The 17271-nt window shown below is 55.6% G+C and overlaps 3 protein-coding genes across 4 annotated transcripts; all 3 read left to right on the top strand.

Annotated features, from left to right (window-relative positions):
* The first annotated feature begins 422 nt into the window (after positions 1 to 422).
* On the top strand, positions 423 to 10526 carry LOC148397122 (Golgi apparatus protein 1-like). Of its 2 annotated transcripts, XM_088377694.1 has the most exons (26): positions 423 to 884; positions 3115 to 3144; positions 3222 to 3308; positions 3383 to 3598; positions 3682 to 3885; positions 3952 to 4023; positions 4158 to 4344; positions 4427 to 4635; positions 4741 to 4862; positions 4933 to 5034; positions 5112 to 5265; positions 5584 to 5619; positions 6377 to 6601; positions 6866 to 6928; positions 7001 to 7114; positions 7200 to 7288; positions 7356 to 7473; positions 7566 to 7658; positions 7735 to 7872; positions 7942 to 8065; positions 8158 to 8300; positions 8381 to 8482; positions 8556 to 8663; positions 8765 to 8885; positions 8981 to 9087; positions 9162 to 10526. In XM_088377694.1, the coding sequence occupies exons 1-26, from the start codon at positions 570 to 572 to the stop codon at positions 9327 to 9329; spliced, it is 3447 nt and encodes a 1148-aa protein (XP_088233820.1). In that variant the 5' UTR covers positions 423 to 569; the 3' UTR covers positions 9330 to 10526. The 2 variants fall into 2 exon arrangements, with proteins under 2 accessions (XP_088233820.1, XP_088233821.1); XM_088377695.1 differs by lacking the exon at positions 5584 to 5619.
* A 163-nt stretch (positions 10527 to 10689) lies between these two features.
* LOC148397121 (relaxin-3 receptor 1-like) lies at positions 10690 to 13034 on the top strand. The gene has a single exon (XM_088377721.1). The coding sequence runs from the start codon at positions 11631 to 11633 to the stop codon at positions 12765 to 12767; it is 1137 nt and encodes a 378-aa protein (XP_088233847.1). The 5' UTR covers positions 10690 to 11630; the 3' UTR covers positions 12768 to 13034.
* A 111-nt stretch (positions 13035 to 13145) lies between these two features.
* fem1b (fem-1 homolog b) lies at positions 13146 to 17253 on the top strand. Its single transcript, XM_088377707.1, has 4 exons — positions 13146 to 13913; positions 14163 to 15132; positions 15231 to 15554; positions 15620 to 17253. The coding sequence occupies exons 1-4, from the start codon at positions 13666 to 13668 to the stop codon at positions 15962 to 15964; spliced, it is 1887 nt and encodes a 628-aa protein (XP_088233833.1). The 5' UTR covers positions 13146 to 13665; the 3' UTR covers positions 15965 to 17253.
* Positions 17254 to 17271: the final 18 nt, after the last annotated feature.

The following is a 17271-nucleotide window of genomic DNA, read 5'->3' as shown; positions in this document are numbered from 1 at the left end:
TTATAAAATGCAATTTGGTTTTTGTTACAAAAAAGAAAAACGCTTTTGAGCTTTTTTGGGTCTTATATGGGTAAAGCCCCCCATGCTCAAACAGCCATGCAAGTTCTCGTTTACAAAATTTAGTGACGTACAAGTTTTGGCCATGACGGCAAAGAAAAGAGATGAACACATTTATTTCATGGCAGTCTCATGGAAATGTCATCATGAAATTTCATTCAAAGACGTATGACAAATGTCACTTGCCACTTTTCTTTCCCTGAAACAAGTAGCACCTTTGATTGATAACTTTGAGTGATGAGTGACACCTTGTAATTGCCAAACGAAAACGTCTGCCCTGGGGTGCCGCTCTTCTCTTCGGTGCATCGGATTTGAGCCGCCGCACGCGCTTATGAATTATTTATGAGCCAGCCGCCCACGGTCAGGCAGCCCGGCCCAAGGGTGCGCCCTCCCTTTCCCTCTCCCTCTCTCCCTCTGTCCCTCTGTCCCTCTCTCCCTCTCCGCAAGCGTGCAACATTACCGAGCGTCCCTGAACGCAGCAGCCGCAGCCGAGCAGCAGCAGCAGGCTGAAGATGGCCGACTGCATACGTGTTCTTCACCTCCTGCTTTTCTTGAGCGGCTCGTCGCTTCTCCGGCCGTGTCGAGCGGACGCCAATGCGTGGCCCGTCGCGGCCAACCTGCAGAATCCGCCCGGCGCCGTCAACGCGGCCGCCGCCGCTGACAGGAACCCGGTCGTCGGCGGCGCGGCCTCGGCGCATCGGAAGCGCTCCGCCGGCTGGAAGTTGTCCGAAGAGGCGGTGTGCAGGGACGACCTGACGCGACTGTGCGCCAAGGACACGTGGAACAACAACCTGGCGGTGCTGGAGTGTCTCCAGGACAAGAAGGAGGTTGGTTGGTCGCTTGCTTGCTGCCCGAGCGGGGCTTTGGGAAGCGGCGGCGGTCGGTCGGTCGGTCGGTCGGTCGGGGAGTGCCCGCTCAAGCTTAGCCGCCTCCGTTAGCCACCTGCTAGCCCACGTAACACACAGGACGTCACGCGGGACTCCCATCGCGATTGGGACGACTCGGCCTCTTCGACGCTTTTGTACAAGTAGCATCGAGCGCACGACTAGTTTTATAGCGTCGAGCGGGCATTGGCCTTTTGCGCTGCTGTTCGGCGTGCTGCGTTTCCCTTTAAATGCTTTTCTTATCGTGTTGTCGACGTCTCTTCCCGGTCGACTTTGTGTAAAACTTCGATTGAGTGGAGCGAAAGCGCCGCCGTCGGGAGCCTCCAAAAGCTTGAGGAGAGACAGACGAAAAGACTCATTTGGCTAAATGTGTCGGCCGAATCGAGCGCACGACGAGTCTGTCTGTCGTCGCTCATGTGAACCCATGAGCAATGTTTTCTTGGCGATGACCTGACATCGCCGACATACGAGAAAGAAACATCCGAGCCGAGGAGTTCGCTCAGGTGTGACGAGCAGCAATACGAGTTTGGCGAGCGTGTCACGTAAATGTCCTAAAAGTGATCAGCGATGGGTCAAATATTTCGAATAGGTGCTCCTTGCAACATTTCTTCATGAGGAGAAAGGCCATCGAACCTAAAATATCGGGCCGATCCTTCTAATCATCATAGAAATTGAAGGTGGCAAAAGTACGGACGCCCACATTCATTTGGGTGTCGAGTGATCACGTTATTCTTGAAATCCAGGAAACTGCTGGGATCCCAATCATCTTGATTTGGAAGGGAAATATTATTCAATCTTACGCCGCTGAAATTGAACAATAACAAACTGAGGCTTTGATTTCTATTCAATTCCACAATCTGTATTTGGTCTGGAACAACTCGCGTTCAAAAACTGATCATGAGTCAACATTTGTTTTGAACTGGGCATGTAACAAAAAGTCATGTGAAATTGCAATCTTTTTTTTTGTAATTGTTGATTCTTTACAATTGTTCACCAGTTAAACATCAAAACAGCGACTCGGCGGCCCCCATGTGACACACGTGACTTAAGTCGTATGGGGACGTTTCTGTTCATCTGATCAATTTGCGTGTTGTCAGGGCAGGGCAAGGCAAGGCAACGGCGTAGCGAGCGCCTTCTCAGGCATTTCGTGCGTGCTCGCAAGTCGCAACGTTGACACAAGATTAGCACGATCGTAAAAATCGCTCAGTCCGCTTTATTTCTAGATCAATGTCCTGGAATAGACAAACAGGAGAGACGGCCAACAACAATGGACCGCGGGGACAAATGTCCATGTTCGAGCCAGCCCAGGACACATTTTTGCTATGTTTGGGATGCCACGTTAGCGGAGGAACCACGAGCGCATAGCTAAGCGTCATCATAACTTGTTTAGAATGTTGCATCTTGTACATACATTTTTGTCCGACATGCGGTTAGGAAGCATGTTTTGTCACCATCATGGAGATTTGACAGTTTGTAAAACAACTGGATCTCATTCAGCACAAAGGCTGATGGGCGGGCCGACGGCCGGGCTGGTGGGCGCGGCGTTGTACCGCTTTTAGACACACACATTGTGTATGTGGGTGTGTGCGTGTTGTGGTTTGGTCTATGTGGAGTCCAACGGGAGGAAGAAGATGAAGACCTCGGTGGAAAGAAGGCGTCTGCTCACATTTTGCAAAAGATTTCATCATGCGTAGAATAGACGGAAAGAGACCAAGGCAAATTGCACGCTTGGTTTTATTTTCAAACCGTAAGTGACCTAGAATGTCGTGGCGACGAGCGGAATGCCATGCTGCTGGACCGGACCGGCCGGCCGGCATTCTCGCCGTGCTGCGTCTGACCGGTTCCACCAGCTCTTAGCATCGGCCGTGAAGATTTCATCGATATGTCGTTTGTGTTGGACCTGTGATTTTTTTTGAAGAGCCGGTCATGTGACCGCCGAGGCAGAAACGGCTGATCAGATTGAGGCCGAATCGTTTCGGTGTGCATTTTCTTTAGAGGAAGCAAATTTGTTTTGAAATTCCTGTGCTGCCATTCAAAAACAGGAGTGTCAAAGTTCATCAAAAGTCTGACTGAAGAAAATAAAAAATAAACAAAACCACAAAGTCGGAGGAAAGAACTTTGAATACCAACGCCGGCTCACTCTCGCTCTCTTTTTTTTTTGGGTGTCTTCCAGGATTCGGACATCGCGCCCGAATGCAGCCATGTAAGTGGGCCAGCCCCAAATGTGTTCCGGGCGCCAAACCTCATTTCTTATCATTGTCGTCTATCTTGGCGCTCTAGCTGCTGTGGAACTACAAGCTCAACCTGACCACCGACCCCAAGTTTGAGTCGGTGGCCGTGGAGGTGTGCAGGTCCACCATCTCCGAGGTCAGTCCGCTCGGCGTCGACGCTCGGCTAAAAGCGAACGAAAAAAAAACAAAACGCTGCCGGTTGGGCTGCAGATTAGAGAGTGTGCGGCGGAAGAGCTGGGCAAAGGATACCTGGTATCGTGCCTCGTGGACCACCGCGCCAACATCAGCGACTACCAGTGCAAGCAGTACGTCACCAAGATGACCAGCATCGTCTTCAGCGACTACCATCTCATCTGCGGCTTCGTGGACAAGTGCCGCGACGACATCAACGCGCTGCACTGCGGCAGCATCAGCACGGGGGACAAGGTGGCAAAGCGGCAACCTTCGCTCGCACCCTCCGTCCGAGCTGGCCGTCTGACCCACCGGACGGACGCTTTTTGCCGCCGCAGGACGTCCACTCGCAAGGCGAGGTGATCGCGTGCCTGGAGAAGGGCCTGGTGCGCGAGGCCGAGGAGCGGCCGGGGGCGCACGCCATCAAGGACGAGTGCAAGAAGAACATCATGCGCGTGGCCGAGCTCTCCTCGGACGACTTCCACCTGGACCGGTATCTCTACTTTGCCTGCCGGGACGACCGCGAGCGCCTCTGCGAGAGCGTGAGTCTGTCTTCCTTTCTGCCGTTGGCCTTGGAAAACCCAAAGTAACTTGATGTGTTTGTGCAGACGCTGGCGGGCGAAGGTCGCGTCTACAAGTGTCTCTTCAACCACAAGTTTGAGGAGGCCATGTCGGAGAAGGTGAATAGCATTTTTGCCCTACTTAGCATTTGCGCTTCTCTCCCGATCCGCTTCTGCTTCCAAATTGGGCAGAATTCACTCGTTTCAAATCGACAAACTCGTGAGGATAATCGCGTGTGTGTGTGCGCGTTCAGTGTCGCGAGGCGCTGACCACCAGGCAGAAGCTGATCGCCCAGGACTACAAAGTCAGCTACTCGCTGGCCAAGGCCTGCAAGTCGGACCTGCGCAAGTACCGCTGCAGCACCGACAGCGGCGTGCCCCGCGCCCGCGAGGCACGGCTCTCCTACCTGCTGCTCTGCCTGGAGTCGGCCGTGCATCGAGGTGCCCGCTTCGCTTCTGGCGCGAGGCCGCCGGCGCCGGCGCCGCCGCCCTCCTTCCAACTGGCCTTTGTGTTTGCGGCCAGGTCGCACGGTGAGCGGCGAGTGCCAGGGCGAGATGATGGACTACAGGCGCATGCTGATGGAGGACTTCTCGCTCAGCCCCGAGATCGTGCTGCACTGCCGCGCCGAGATCGAGAGCGACTGCTCGGGTCTGCACCGCAAAGGCCGCACGCTGCACTGCCTCATGCGGGTCGGCCGCAACAACGCCGTCGACCCCAACTGTCAGCGCGCGGTCAGTCCAGACGCGGAGTCTGCCGGGCCGGGCCGGGCCCAGTCCGGCCCCTGTTTGACTTTTGCTGAAAGCCGCTTGCGGTTCTTTGCGGGTTTGGTCCCATAGCTGCAGACGCTGATCCAGGAGGCGGACCCGGGCGCCGACTACCGCATCGACCGCGCGCTGAACGAGGCCTGCGAGTCGGTCATCCAGACGGCCTGCAAGCACATCCGCAACGGCGATCCTATGTCAGCGAAAGACGGCCGGCTCCTTCTCTGTGCTGGCCGCGTTGACGCCGCCATCTTTATGCCTGTTCAGGATCCTGTCGTGTCTGATGGAGCACCTCTACACGGACAAGATGGTGGAGGACTGCGAGCATCGGCTGCTGGAGCTGCAATATTTCATCGCTCGGGACTGGAAGTAAGCCAAGGGCCGAACTGAGCGTTTGCGGGCTTTCCCCGCCGAGTGCTGACCCGCCCCGCCCCGCCCCATGGCAGGTTGGACCCCGTCCTGTACAAGAAGTGCCAGGGCGACGCGGCGCGCCTCTGCCACACGCACGGCTGGAACGAGACCAGCGAGATGATGCCGCCCGGCGCCATCTTCTCCTGCTTGTATCGCCACGCCTACCGATCAGTGGAGCAGGGCCGCAGGGTGAGTGAGTGAGTGAGTGAGTGAGTGAGTGAGTGAGTGAGTGAGTGAGTGAGTGAGTGAGTGAATGAATGAATGAATGAATGAGTGAGTCGCTGGGCCTGCAAAGTGGCTGCGCTGCTTATAGGTAGATGTGAGCTCTTTTAAAATTCGCGCAGATTTTTTGTTTGTTTGATTTGTCAGACAAAGATGATGACATAAACAAACAAACAAAAAAACAAAAGTGGCAGATTTTTCCGTCCGGGCCGCTCGACGGAAGTCTAGGGGGCGGGGCATCCGTGTCGTGTACGCTCGCTCATTGACCGCCACGTGTTCTCGTAGCGCCCAGTCCAAGTCACTGAAGAAGGAAACACCACTGTGAGTACGATGACGGCGCATTTTATTTTGTCCACATGCAAACTCAAATCTCATTTTAGATGGCTGGTCAATGACTCCAAGGAGAGCTTTGACTTTCCCCAAAAGTTTAGGCTTTTTTTTTTTTTTAATGGTACACTCAACTCCAATCTGGTGGTAGCCTCCATTTTCAATTGCAGTCTTTTCTCATAGACGCTCTCCTATTTCAAGGTGCACTTGACTTTTCATGTGGACATAAAGGAACTTGTTTTTTTTTTCTTTCTCAAAATTGAGGACATGATGGCTGAAATTTGGGTAACCTATCGTTGATTCATAATTGAGGTGGTGATTTGCTCAACTGTCATGTGGGCAACCTCCTCCCTCAAATGATGTCGTGCCTTCTAATCGACCCACGGTGCTTTGACTTACGAGTGGGCCAACTTAGCAGTTTGACACAACTGGCGGTGACTCACTTCTCGAATTGCGCTGCCACCGTCTGGTGGCCGCGGTCCAAAGCGCACTCGTAAGCTCCAATTTTGTTTTGCTCGCATCTCCAAACGATACATTGGGGTCAGGAAAAGCTTGTCTCTTCAAACTCCCAATTCAAGGCACTCGTATCTCAAAGCATCACTGTATTTGTGAAATTGGAAACCATGGCGCTGCTTAGGTGTCCTGGCTAATTGCGGGTGAGCTGGAGATGAACAAAGCGAGGGGCGGTGAGATGTGAAAGGTGTCCTTCTCTTGGTTGTGATCGCCGCTTGTGTGGATGTTGGCGCCGCAGCTGTCGCGCGACTGCAAGGTGGAGGTGCAGAGGATCCTCCACCAGAGGGCGCTGGATGTGAAGCTGGACCCCGAGCTGCAGAGGCGCTGCATGACCGACCTGGGCAAGTGGTGCAGCGAGAAGACCGACTCAGGACAAGAGCTGGAGTGTCTTCAGGACCACCTGGAGGACCTGGTCCCGGACTGCCGCAGCGTGGTGGGCAACCTGACCGAGCTCGAGTCCGAGGTAGGTCGGCATTTCACCCCCCCGAAAAATTTGCCGCATAGTGTTTTTGCTACTCCCAACCCATCATAACAGGAAATGTTATTTTAAGAAAGTTAATCATTACCCACAAAATGACGGACGGCAAAGCACTACTTTTGGCTCCGGCCTGCCTCATAAAAGCGCCACCCTCACCGCAGCACGGGTGCTTGACACCAGTATGCCACAAGATGGCGCTACTGTGTTTGGTGACTGTTTTCAGCTTGTGTGCTTTTGTGCTGCGCTCAGGACATTCAGATCGAAGCGCTCCTGATGCGAGCCTGCGAACCCGTCATCCAGGCCCACTGTCACGTAAGTGTCCTTCTTCCGGCCAATGATGTCGTTGTGTGGTTGACGCGCCCCCACTTTGCGCCCGCTTCCCAGGAGGTGGCCGACAACCAGATTGAATCCGGAGACCTGATGGAGTGTCTGGCGCGCAACAAACACCAGAAGGAGATGAATGACAAGTGCTCGGTGGGCGTCACGCACTTCCAGCTGGTGAGCTTCCCGCACACGCTCTGCCTTTTGTCTTTTGCTCATGTCGTTTGGCGCCAACATTTGCTCTGTGCTCGCACGCCGGCAGATCCAGGTCAAAGACTTCCGCTTTTCCTACAAATTCAAGACGGCCTGCAAGGAGGACGTCCTCAAACTTTGTCCCAACATCAAGAAGAAGTAAGTCCTCCTCCCCCCCGCCCCGAGTTGTGCGACGGATTGCGTGATGATGTCACGTGTCTGCCAGGGTGGACGTGGTGATGTGTCTGAGCAGCACGGTGAGGAACGACACTCTGCAGGACGTCAAGGAGCAGCGCGTGTCCGTCAAGTGTCGCAAGCAGCTTCGAGTGGAGGAAGTGGAGATGGTACGTCCGCCCGCCGGCGCTCGTCACGTCCAAACTGCGCCGTGCTGTCATTGTGTCCCGCGTCGAGACGACTTTGTGCCTTTTGTCCTCAGTCCGAGGACATCCGGCTTGAACCGGAACTGTACGATTCGTGCAAGCCAGACATCAACCGCCTGTGCCAGAGCGTGGCCTTTGGAAACGCGCAGGTCGGCGCCCGCACACACACACACACACACACACGTGTTGACATGTTATTTGACACGTGACATGTAACGTGCAAAGGTGATCGAGTGTCTGAAGGAGAACAAGCGTCAGCTGACCCAGCGCTGTCGGCAGAAGATCTTCAAGCTCCAAGAAGTGGAGATGGTAGATCCTGACTTGGACTATCAGCTGATGAAGGTCTGCAAGCAGATGATCCGGGTACGTCACGTGTGGTCGCGCCGGCTGGTTTTTGCCCCTTGGCTTTTGTGACCCCTGTTTTTGGCGCAGCGCTTTTGCACCGAATCCGAAGGCAAGAACGTCCTTCAGTGTCTGAAGCAGAACAAGAATAGCGAGCTGATGGATCCCAAGTGCAAGCAGATGATCACCAAGCGGCAGATCACGCAAAATACAGGTAGGGGAGAGGGGGGGGGGGCACGTGGCCTCCAGACATTTATTTATTTCGCCTGAAATGACGCTTTTGGATTTGCGTTGTTTGTTGGTCAGACTTCCGTCTGAACCCCATCCTGAGGAAAGCGTGCAAAGCCGACATTCCCAAGTTCTGCCAGCCCATCTTGAACTCGGCCACGGCCGACAACGAGCTGGAGGGCCAAGTCATCTCCTGCCTCAAGCTGAAGTACGCCGACCAGGTCAGTACCGCGCGGTCCTCTCGTCGGCCCCGGCTCCAATCTTCGTCTTGTGACGCGAGCGCTCGTCTGGCCTTTGTCAGCGGCTGTCGTCCGACTGCGAGGACCAGATCCGCATCATCCTGCAGGAGTCGGCGCTGGACTACCGACTGGACCCTCAGCTCCAGCTCCACTGCACCCAGGAGGTTCGCAACGCCTCCGCCTGCATCCGGCTGCTTTAGCACCACGCTAAGCTAACGTGCGTGTATGCGTGTTCAGATCACGCATCTGTGTCCCGAAGAGGCGGCGGCTCAAGAGCAGACGGGTCAAGTGGAGGAATGTCTGAAGATCAACCTGCTGAAAATCAAACAGGAGGCTTGCAAGAAAGTAATGAGGCGGAATCGACGACATGTGGCTCGTTCCAAATGAGCGTGTGTTTCTCGCCCAAATCTGAGCTGCCGCTTTGTTTTTGTTCTTTTTGATTTCAGGAGGTGTTGAACATGCTGAAGGAGAGTAAGGCAGACATTTTCGTGGACCCTGTCCTGCACACGGCCTGCGCGCTTGACATCAAGCACCACTGCGCCGCCATCCCGCCTGGGAAGGGCCGCCGTGAGTACCATCATGTCATTTCACGCTTCAAACGTGCCTTGAAAATTCGTTGAATTGATTAGCTCTAAGATGGAGTTGATGTTTGGTGTGCGCAGAGATGTCGTGCCTAATGGAGGCGCTGCAGGACAAACGCGTGCGGCTGCAGCCCGAGTGCAAGAAAAGACTTCAGGACCGCATGGAAATGTGGAGCTACGCCGCCAAGGTAGCTATGGCAACCCGCCAACCAACTTGACATTGGGACGGAGCCACATGACGGCGCATTTGCGTTTGGCGCAGGTGGCGCCGGCGGAGGGTTTCTCGGACCTGGCGGCGCAGGTGCTGACGTCCCCGTCCAAGAACTACATCCTGAGCATGATGGGCGCCAGCGTGGCGCTGCTCTTCCTGATGGGCTTGCTGTGCGGGAGGTTCACCAAACGCGTCACCCAGGAGCTGAAGGACAGGTAGACCCCGCCCGCTGCGGCTATGGACACGCCCACAGGAGGAACCCCGCCTCTCGAAGACCCTCCTGGAACACTCAAAATGGACGTCAACCACTCTCTCTTAGCCCCGCCCACGGCCGGAGGACCTCCCCATTTATTGTTTTTATTTTGATTCTTTTTCCGTGCCGCTCGGTGGGGCCGGAGGAGAAGACGTGTGAGGGAGCCCGACGTGTAAATGTGTAAGAAAAGAAAAAGAAAAAAAAAAGAGAGAGAGAGAGAAATGCCACATGACCTGCTCTTCTGCGCTGCCGCACCACGATGACTCGGCCCCAATCTGGATGTGTGCGTGTGGGGTGTGTTTGATTTACTGCTGTGGGACTGCCAGGCGGGCGGTGCCAACGCAGCCCCCGTCCGCCTCCTGCACATTCTTCTTCTTCTTCGGCACACCTGCCGTTTGCTTTGTGATGTCATCACATGTGACCAGCACTGCGCCGTGACTGTCTGCAATGGTGAAGTCAAAGTCTTCCCACGTCACTGTCGTGGAATGAGCGCAGCACTGCGCAGTGTTGGTCACAGAAAAAACCTTTTTGCAGTCGCCATTTGGCAGTTTTTTCAGTTTGTAAAATCATTTGTTACGCGGCGGCGCTGATGTCCGCTATGGGTGGGGCGAGCACACTGCCGAGCATCCGAGTGTCTCTGGAATCATTGCACACGACAAAATATCCTATCAGAGTCGCTAGTTAGCTCATTGGCCTTATTTATTGGTTATGGTGGGCAGACGTCCTCTGCTCCAATGGCGTTTGTGACACCCGCATAGCAGCCGCTGCCTCCTTTGACGAGGAGGACGCCGTTTGTTTTGGTTCTCTTGCATGCACGTGGGCGCTCGCGGCAAAGGATCGGAGCCCCTGGGAGCCCGGTGATGATGCGGCGTGGCGTCCTGTCGCATAGTGGATGTCGTTGACCGGTCGCTCGCGCGTGCCATTGTCGGAGCGGTCGCCGGCGTGTGACAGACTTCTGGTTCTCCTTCTGGTTCTTGTGGTGGCCAATAGACCTGCTTTATCTTGCGCTAAGCAAAGTGGTTGTTTTGTTTTTGTAAAGGATGTTTAGGGTTGGTTTTTTTTTTTTTTTTTTTTTTTTTGCTTCTGTCCACTTTTTGCTCTAATTATTGTGTACAGGTTTAAACAGGAGCAGTTTGTTGATAATAAAGTCTGCAAGATTTCTACGTGGGTCGCTTTTGTCACTTGAGCTCAAAATGGCGCTAAAAGCAGAAGTCTCCCAGTGGCCGAGGGCCATCTTTGCAGGCCATTGGATGATATCTGGCGACCGCCCTGCTTGACAGTGACCCTGATTTGCCTTTCTTTCTCTGTGTGGTTGCCCTGGACCTTGCAATTTTGAACGTCCTTCTTTTTGTCTGCCATCTGAAAAATATAGAGATGATCCTAAATCTTGACATGTTTTTCTTTTTGTGAAAGAGACGGGTATTACCAGCTGCACACTGATAAGGACATTTTTTTTTTTTTTTTTTTCCAGGGCAGGTGCGAACGGGGCCTGCCTTCCTTATCTTTGTTTGCTCATTAAGCAGCGGCGGCGGCTCAAGTCAACACAACACAAGTGACGTGAAATATTGGTTTGTCCTCAAACACAACCGCGAGCGCTTACAGGAAATTAATCTGGTGCGCTTCTTTTTTTTTTAAATTTGTGTTCAAGTTTACGGGAAGTTGTCCAAACTTTCTTTTGTATTTGGAATGTGCGCTTCAGCCGCTGTTCACTTAAGTATTGAATCAGTTGAAAAGATCGCGCACGGGAAGCCATTTCTCAGTCTTTTCATTCCGACGACAGTGCGCAAATGAGGGCATCATCTTACTCTCATGCTTCTACTCAGCTTCACCATCACCTTCATCCTCGTGAGTACTTAAGAGCAAATGGTGTCCCGAATATTCTTTTTAAGATGTTTTATGTGTGCGTGTGATTGAAGTGCGTTTGGCCGGTAATGATGGGAAAACAACCCTCGTGTGCATGTGCGCGTGTGTTTGTGGGATGCGCGCGCCCGTGCGTGTGTGTTTTGTCACTGATGGGAAAAGAACACATGTGCGCGTGTGTGCGGGGCTTTGGTCCATCGAGGACTGCCACTCTGGTCCACACGCCTCCCCGTGCACGCGCATCGGTATAAATGGCGCTGCAGCGGCGAGCAGAGCAGTGAACATGAAGTCGGGTGCGGGGCGAAGTCCAGCTCAGAGGCTGTCTCGGACGTGAGGCGCGAAGGGATCAGGACCGCCGACATGAGCCGCGGCCTGCAGTTGGCGGGGTGTGACGCGCGCCGGCGGTGATGGCCGCGCCGCAGGTGCAAATCGATAACGCGAGCGCTCCGTGGAACGCGACGGCGGCGGTGGACGCGCCGGCGGATGGCTCCGCGGCGCTGCGCGTGCTGGTGTCAACGCTGTACTCGCTGGTGTGCGCGGCCGGGCTGCTGGGAAACCTGCTGGTGCTCGCTCTTTTCAAGGCGCGCGGTCCCAGCGGGGGTCAAAGGCGGAGGCGCGCCTGCGCCGTCCACGTATTCATCCTCAACCTGGCCGCGACGGACCTAGGGTTCGCACTGACGTTGCCTTTCTGGGCGGCGGACACACTGCTGGACTTCAGCTGGCCCTTCGGTCACGCCATGTGCAAGGTGGTTCTGAGCGCCACCGTGCTCAACATGTACGCCAGTGTCTTCTTCCTCACCGCCATGAGCGTCACGCGTTACCGCTCGGTGGCGCGCACGCTGCGACCGCGGGGTGGCGGGCGCCGGGGGCGAGGGCGCGCATGGTCGCCGGGCTGGGCGGCAGGCGCGCTGTGGGCGGGGGCCACCGTGGCCACGGCTCCCGCCGCCATCTTCTCGACGGTGCGTCACGTAGCAGGGGAGTGCCTTTGCCTGTTGGACTTCCCCGAAGGAGGCGCCTGGCTGGCGCTCTACCACCTGCAGAAAATCCTGCTGGGTTTCGTGGTGCCCCTGGCGGTGGTGTGCGCGTGCTACCTGCTGCTGCTCAGGTTGCTGCGCGCGCGCGGCGCCGAGCGGCGACGCGCCCGCGTCACCCGCTCCATCACCATCGCGGTGCTGTCCTTCTTTCTGTGCTGGCTGCCCAACCAGGCCGTAACTTTGTGGGGCGTCCTGGTCAAGCTGAACCTGGTGCAGTGGGACCGCGCCTACTATGTGGCGCACACGTACGCGCACCCGCTCAGCGTGTGCCTGGCGCACGCCAACAGCTGCCTCAACCCGCTGCTCTACTGCCTGCTGCGCCGGGATTTCCGAACCCGCCTCAAGGAGAAGTTCCGGAAAGTGCTGCGGCTCGCCGCCGCGGGGCCCACGCGCGCTCCCGCATCGCCTCATCATGCGCACGCCGGTGGCATTCCACTCAGCGACTTTATGGACTACAGCGAAAACCTCGGACGCTCTCGACACGCCGAACTCTGCGCCCCGGTTGAGTGAGCTCATCGTGGAATCATAGGTCTGACTTTTGAGTGCGTTCTGACGCTCGGCTAATAGACGGCGGCACCGAATTAGAAACTGCGTCTGGCCCGATGTCAATCCATCTGCTCCAATGAGAGGTCAAGCTGGGTGACAGATAATATACTGCAGGTCCCGTCCACTGCTAGTGCCTTCAAAACTCGGTCTTTTAATGATTTTTTTTTAAATACATTTTTAACAACTGTTCACAAATAAACGAAGTTATTTGTAATAAAAACAGAGAGCGAAGCCGATGAGAATTTTAAACAAAAAGGTTCAAAACAGATGGTGGTGTTCGCGCTTTTGATTTCGAATCCGGAGAGGAAGTAGAACGTCATCCACCAGAAGCGGTAATGCATGGAACATTTGCTCTTGCTAGAACGTTCCAGTCGCCAGTCGGACGTATTTTCACGTCGGACTTGACTTCCGGCTTGTTGCTAACTACCCAGCGTGAAGGGAAAGTGCTGCCTGGAATTGTTGTTAACTCCATTTGACACGTTTGATACTTTTTAATATAGCTCAACAATAGGCGTGTGTGACTCGTCGAACGACAAGAAAGGACTTGCTGCTTTTCTTTTTCTTTTAAAAATCGTGTTCGTGGACCGCAGCTGGCTTTCTCCGTTGCGAGCTAGCATCAGGGCTAACCTGAAACCGTCGGACGGGCGACTGACTAACTCTTCTGGCCGTCCGCTTTCTCCTGGCTCGGACGCTCAACGCCACGGAGACTCCCAGCAGCATTTCATGCGTGCGCGAGAGTTCGCTCGGACATTTTGATGGGAGGTGGCTGGCCGCCGCCGGGTGGACGTCGCGGGCAGAACTTACGAGCAAGGCGGAGGCGACGACGGCGGCAGCAACCGCGGCCGCGACGTTCCGGGCCCGCATGGAGTCTCTGGCCGGCTACGTGCACAAGGCGGCCGGCGAGGGTCGCGTCCTGACGCTGGCCGCGCTGCTGCTCAACCACAGCGAGGCCGAGACTCGCTTCCTGCTGGGCTTCGTCAGCCAGCAGGCGGGCCAGAGGTCCACGCCGCTCATTATCGCCGCCCGCAACGGACACGACAAGGTGGTCCGCCTGCTGCTCGACCACTACCACGTGGACCCCGAGCAGCTCGGCAGCACGCGCTTCGACGGGTAAGTTACGGATGGTGGGCAGCAGCCGTTCAAGAGCTGATTTCACTCTTGCATGGTGCATGTTGTCAAGCCGAGCACTGGACTGGTCGCCGCTCTTGTCATCGAATTGAGTGGTCACTAGGGACAATGGACTGGTCGCTGGACCATGAGCGGGGCAAATAAAGAGTTGATCGGGTGCTAGTGCACATAAGAGACAGGTCCGTTGGAATGGGCCCGTTTGACCCGTGTCCTTTTTTTGCGCTCCCGCAGCTACACGATCGAGGGAGCGACGGCGCTGTGGTGCGCGGCGGGGGCCGGCCACTTTGAGGTGGTGCGCCTGCTGGTGGCTCACGGCGCCAACGTCAACCACACCACCGTCAACAACTCCACGCCGCTGCGGGCGGCCTGCTTTGACGGGCGGCTGGACATAGTGCGCTTCCTGGTCGAGCACGCCGCCGACATGTCCATCACCAACAAGTACAACAACACCTGCCTGATGATCGCCGCCTACAAGGGCCACGGCGAGGTGGTGCGCTTCCTGCTGGAGCGCGGCGCCGACCCCGACGCCAGGGCGCACTGCGGGGCCACCGCCCTGCACTTCGCCGCCGACGCCGGCCACCTGAACGTGGTGGCCGAGCTGGTGCGGCGGAACGCCGTCATGACGGCCAACGGGCACGGCATGACGCCGCTGAAGGTGGCGGCGGAGAGCTGCAAGGAGGATGTGGTGGAGCTCCTGCTGGCGCACGCCAACTGCGAGCCGGCGCGTCGCGTGGAGGCGCTGGAGCTGCTGGGCGCCTCCTTCGCCAACGACCGTGAGAACTACGACATCGGCAAGACCTACCGCTACCTGCGCGCCGCCATGGACGAGCGCCAGCGAAACAGCGACGCCGTTCCGGCCAAGGAGCCGCTGGTGCCGGCCGAGGCCTACGGCGGCCGGCCCGAGTGCCGCACGCCGGCCGAGCTGGAGGGCATCCGGGCCGACCGCGACGCGCTGCACATGGAGGGCCTGATGATCCGCGAGCGCATCCTGGGCGCCGACAGCGCCGACGTCTCGCACCCCATCATCTACCGCGGCGCCGTCTACGCCGACAACATGGAGTTTGAGCGCTGCATCAAGCTGTGGCTGCACGCGCTGCGCCTGCGCCAGCGCGGCCACCGCAACACGCACAAGGACCTGCTGCGCTTCGCCCAAGTCTTCTCGCAGATGCTGCACCTGAAGGAGCGGCTGGCCCCCGACGCGGTTTGTCTGCCGCCGCCTCTCCTCATATTTTCTTTCCGCCTTTTGTCCAAAGCCGCCTTCGCCAAGTCCTACATGTTTACGCCTTTTGTGGCGTGCAGGTGGAGCAGGTCCTGGGCTGCAGTGCGCTGGAGATCAGCCGCAGCATGGCGCGCGCCCAGTCGGCGCCCGATGGCGAGCTGGCTCAGGCGGCCGACAACTACGAGTCCAACATGCTGACTTTCCTCTACCTGGCCTGCATCTCCACTAAGACGTCGTGCGCCGACGAGCACCAGCGCACCCGCATCAACAAGCACGTCTACGACGTGGTCCGGCTGGACCCGCGGGCCCGCGACGGCACCACGCTCCTGCACCTGGCCATCAGCTCCAGCACGCCCGTCGACGACTTCCACACCAACGACGTGTGCGGCTTCCCCAACGCCCAGGTGAGCAGATGCTAGTTGGCTACCTTATATGTCCCGCCCCCCCCCAATCAAACATTGTTCTTCAGGTGACCAAGCTGCTGTTGGACTGCGGGGCCCGCGTGGACGCGGTGGACCAGGAGGGCAACACGCCGCTGCACGTGATCGTGCAGTACAACCGTCCCATCAGCGACTTCCTGACGCTGCACGCCATCATCATCAGCCTGGTGGAGGCGGGCGCGCACACCGACCGCACCAACAAGCAGAAGAAGACGCCGCTGGACAAGAGCACCACTGGCGTGTCGGAGATCCTCCTCAAGACGCAGATGAAGATGAGCCTCAAGTGCCTGGCCGCGCGCGCCGTGCGGCGCCACCGCATCGCCTACCGCAAGCAGATACCCGCCAGCCTCGAGGAGTTTGTCGATTTCCACTGACCTCCGTCCGCATCTCGCCAACGTCGGTCCGCTGGCGTCGTTATCGGAGGAGGCGCAGTCAGTCGATCGGTCGGTCGCAATGGTTGGCCGGCTGCCGGATCGCCACCTTGGTCTGATCGTACGGGAGACGCTGCACTCGGATGACAAGCGCAACAGGGCGAACGACGGCACGGCATTGGCACGTCGAGCCGCCGGACTCAACATCCACGTTAGTCATGAATCCGTTCTCCCCTTTTAGAATATATATTCTGTCTTTCTACATCTCTATTTTTTTTAAATGAGCTTAATGCAAAACATTCAATCACTAGGAAAAAAAAAAATCACTTTTCCAATTCCAGTTTGCACGATGCCAAAGTTGACGTGGCCCAAATTTCAGATGTCAATACACCTGCCAGATGTTATTGACTGAAATGAATTGGCATCGCAATCAATGAATGACCTCGTGCTACCTCCAAAAACAAAGCAGTGTCGAAATCACGACTCGCCAACCGTTTTGAAAGTGACGCCGTTTTACTGTACTAATTCATGCCAAGGGCTCCCACTTTGCTACACGCTTACAAATGATATTCATTTATCTCACGATATTGATCATGTGAATGATTTCACGCAATAATGAGGAAATGAAACTAAACCAATATGCAACGTTTTAATTTCTATCCATCTCTACCAGTGTTATTTGCAAATGAAGACAAATAGAAAGGATCGTTCCTCGAAAGTCACTATGTCCCAATACATGCGAGCTATTGCTCACGTGTCACAACGTTGTCACTCAATGACTCCGCCGACAAGGACCTCATCTCATTAACATGGAACCTTCCGTCCGCCAAGCGGAAGCGTGTGAGAGTGAACTTTTATTTTGAAATTGACAAGCTGTGATTGTGTGACTTCATTGAATGGATTCATTTGGACAAATGTTCCATCTCCGCCAACTAAGTGCCTCAGAATACGCTTCATTGTGGAAATCACGTGACGACAAACAACGTTAGGATGGCAACATCGATGACGCCAAGAAAAAAAAAAGACAGATGACGACAAACATAACCGTGACGAGGCAGTCACAACAATGATGACAACAGCTCCAGTCACGGTGACAAGGACAAGAATAGGAACAACCACGACAGCTAAACAATTGCAGATAACAATAGCAAAATGTTATGTACATTGACAAAAATAACTGTGACGAAGACAGCAGTCAAGACTAAAAAAAAAAGACAAATAACCTCGACCACAATGTTTCCTTACCAAATGTAAAAGAATGACAAAACCATTAAAGATGGACAGGCCTTCGATTTTCCAAATGTTCTGCT

This window comes from Syngnathus floridae, chromosome 6 (assembly GCF_059516105.1).
Source record: "Syngnathus floridae isolate MCC-2025c chromosome 6, RoL_Sflo_1.0, whole genome shotgun sequence".
Lineage (NCBI taxonomy): Eukaryota > Metazoa > Chordata > Actinopteri > Syngnathiformes > Syngnathidae > Syngnathus > Syngnathus floridae.
The sequence above is the reverse complement of the archived record's forward strand: the minus strand, read 5'-3'. Positions and strand labels throughout refer to the sequence as shown.

Coding starts and splice junctions, on each gene's coding strand:
- LOC148397122 (XM_088377694.1), top strand. CDS start 570: ATGGCCGACTGCATACGTGTTCTTCACCTCCTGCTTTTCTTGAGCGGC. Junction 4,345..4,426: donor GGAGTCGGCCGTGCATCGAG/GTGCCCGCTTCG, acceptor GTTTGCGGCCAG/GTCGCACGGTGAGCGGCGAG. Junction 7,289..7,355: donor TGTCCCAACATCAAGAAGAA/GTAAGTCCTCCT, acceptor CGTGTCTGCCAG/GGTGGACGTGGTGATGTGTC.
- LOC148397121 (XM_088377721.1), top strand. CDS start 11,631: ATGGCCGCGCCGCAGGTGCAAATCGATAACGCGAGCGCTCCGTGGAAC.
- fem1b (XM_088377707.1), top strand. CDS start 13,666: ATGGAGTCTCTGGCCGGCTACGTGCACAAGGCGGCCGGCGAGGGTCGC. Junction 13,914..14,162: donor GGCAGCACGCGCTTCGACGG/GTAAGTTACGGA, acceptor GCGCTCCCGCAG/CTACACGATCGAGGGAGCGA. Junction 15,555..15,619: donor GCGGCTTCCCCAACGCCCAG/GTGAGCAGATGC, acceptor ATTGTTCTTCAG/GTGACCAAGCTGCTGTTGGA.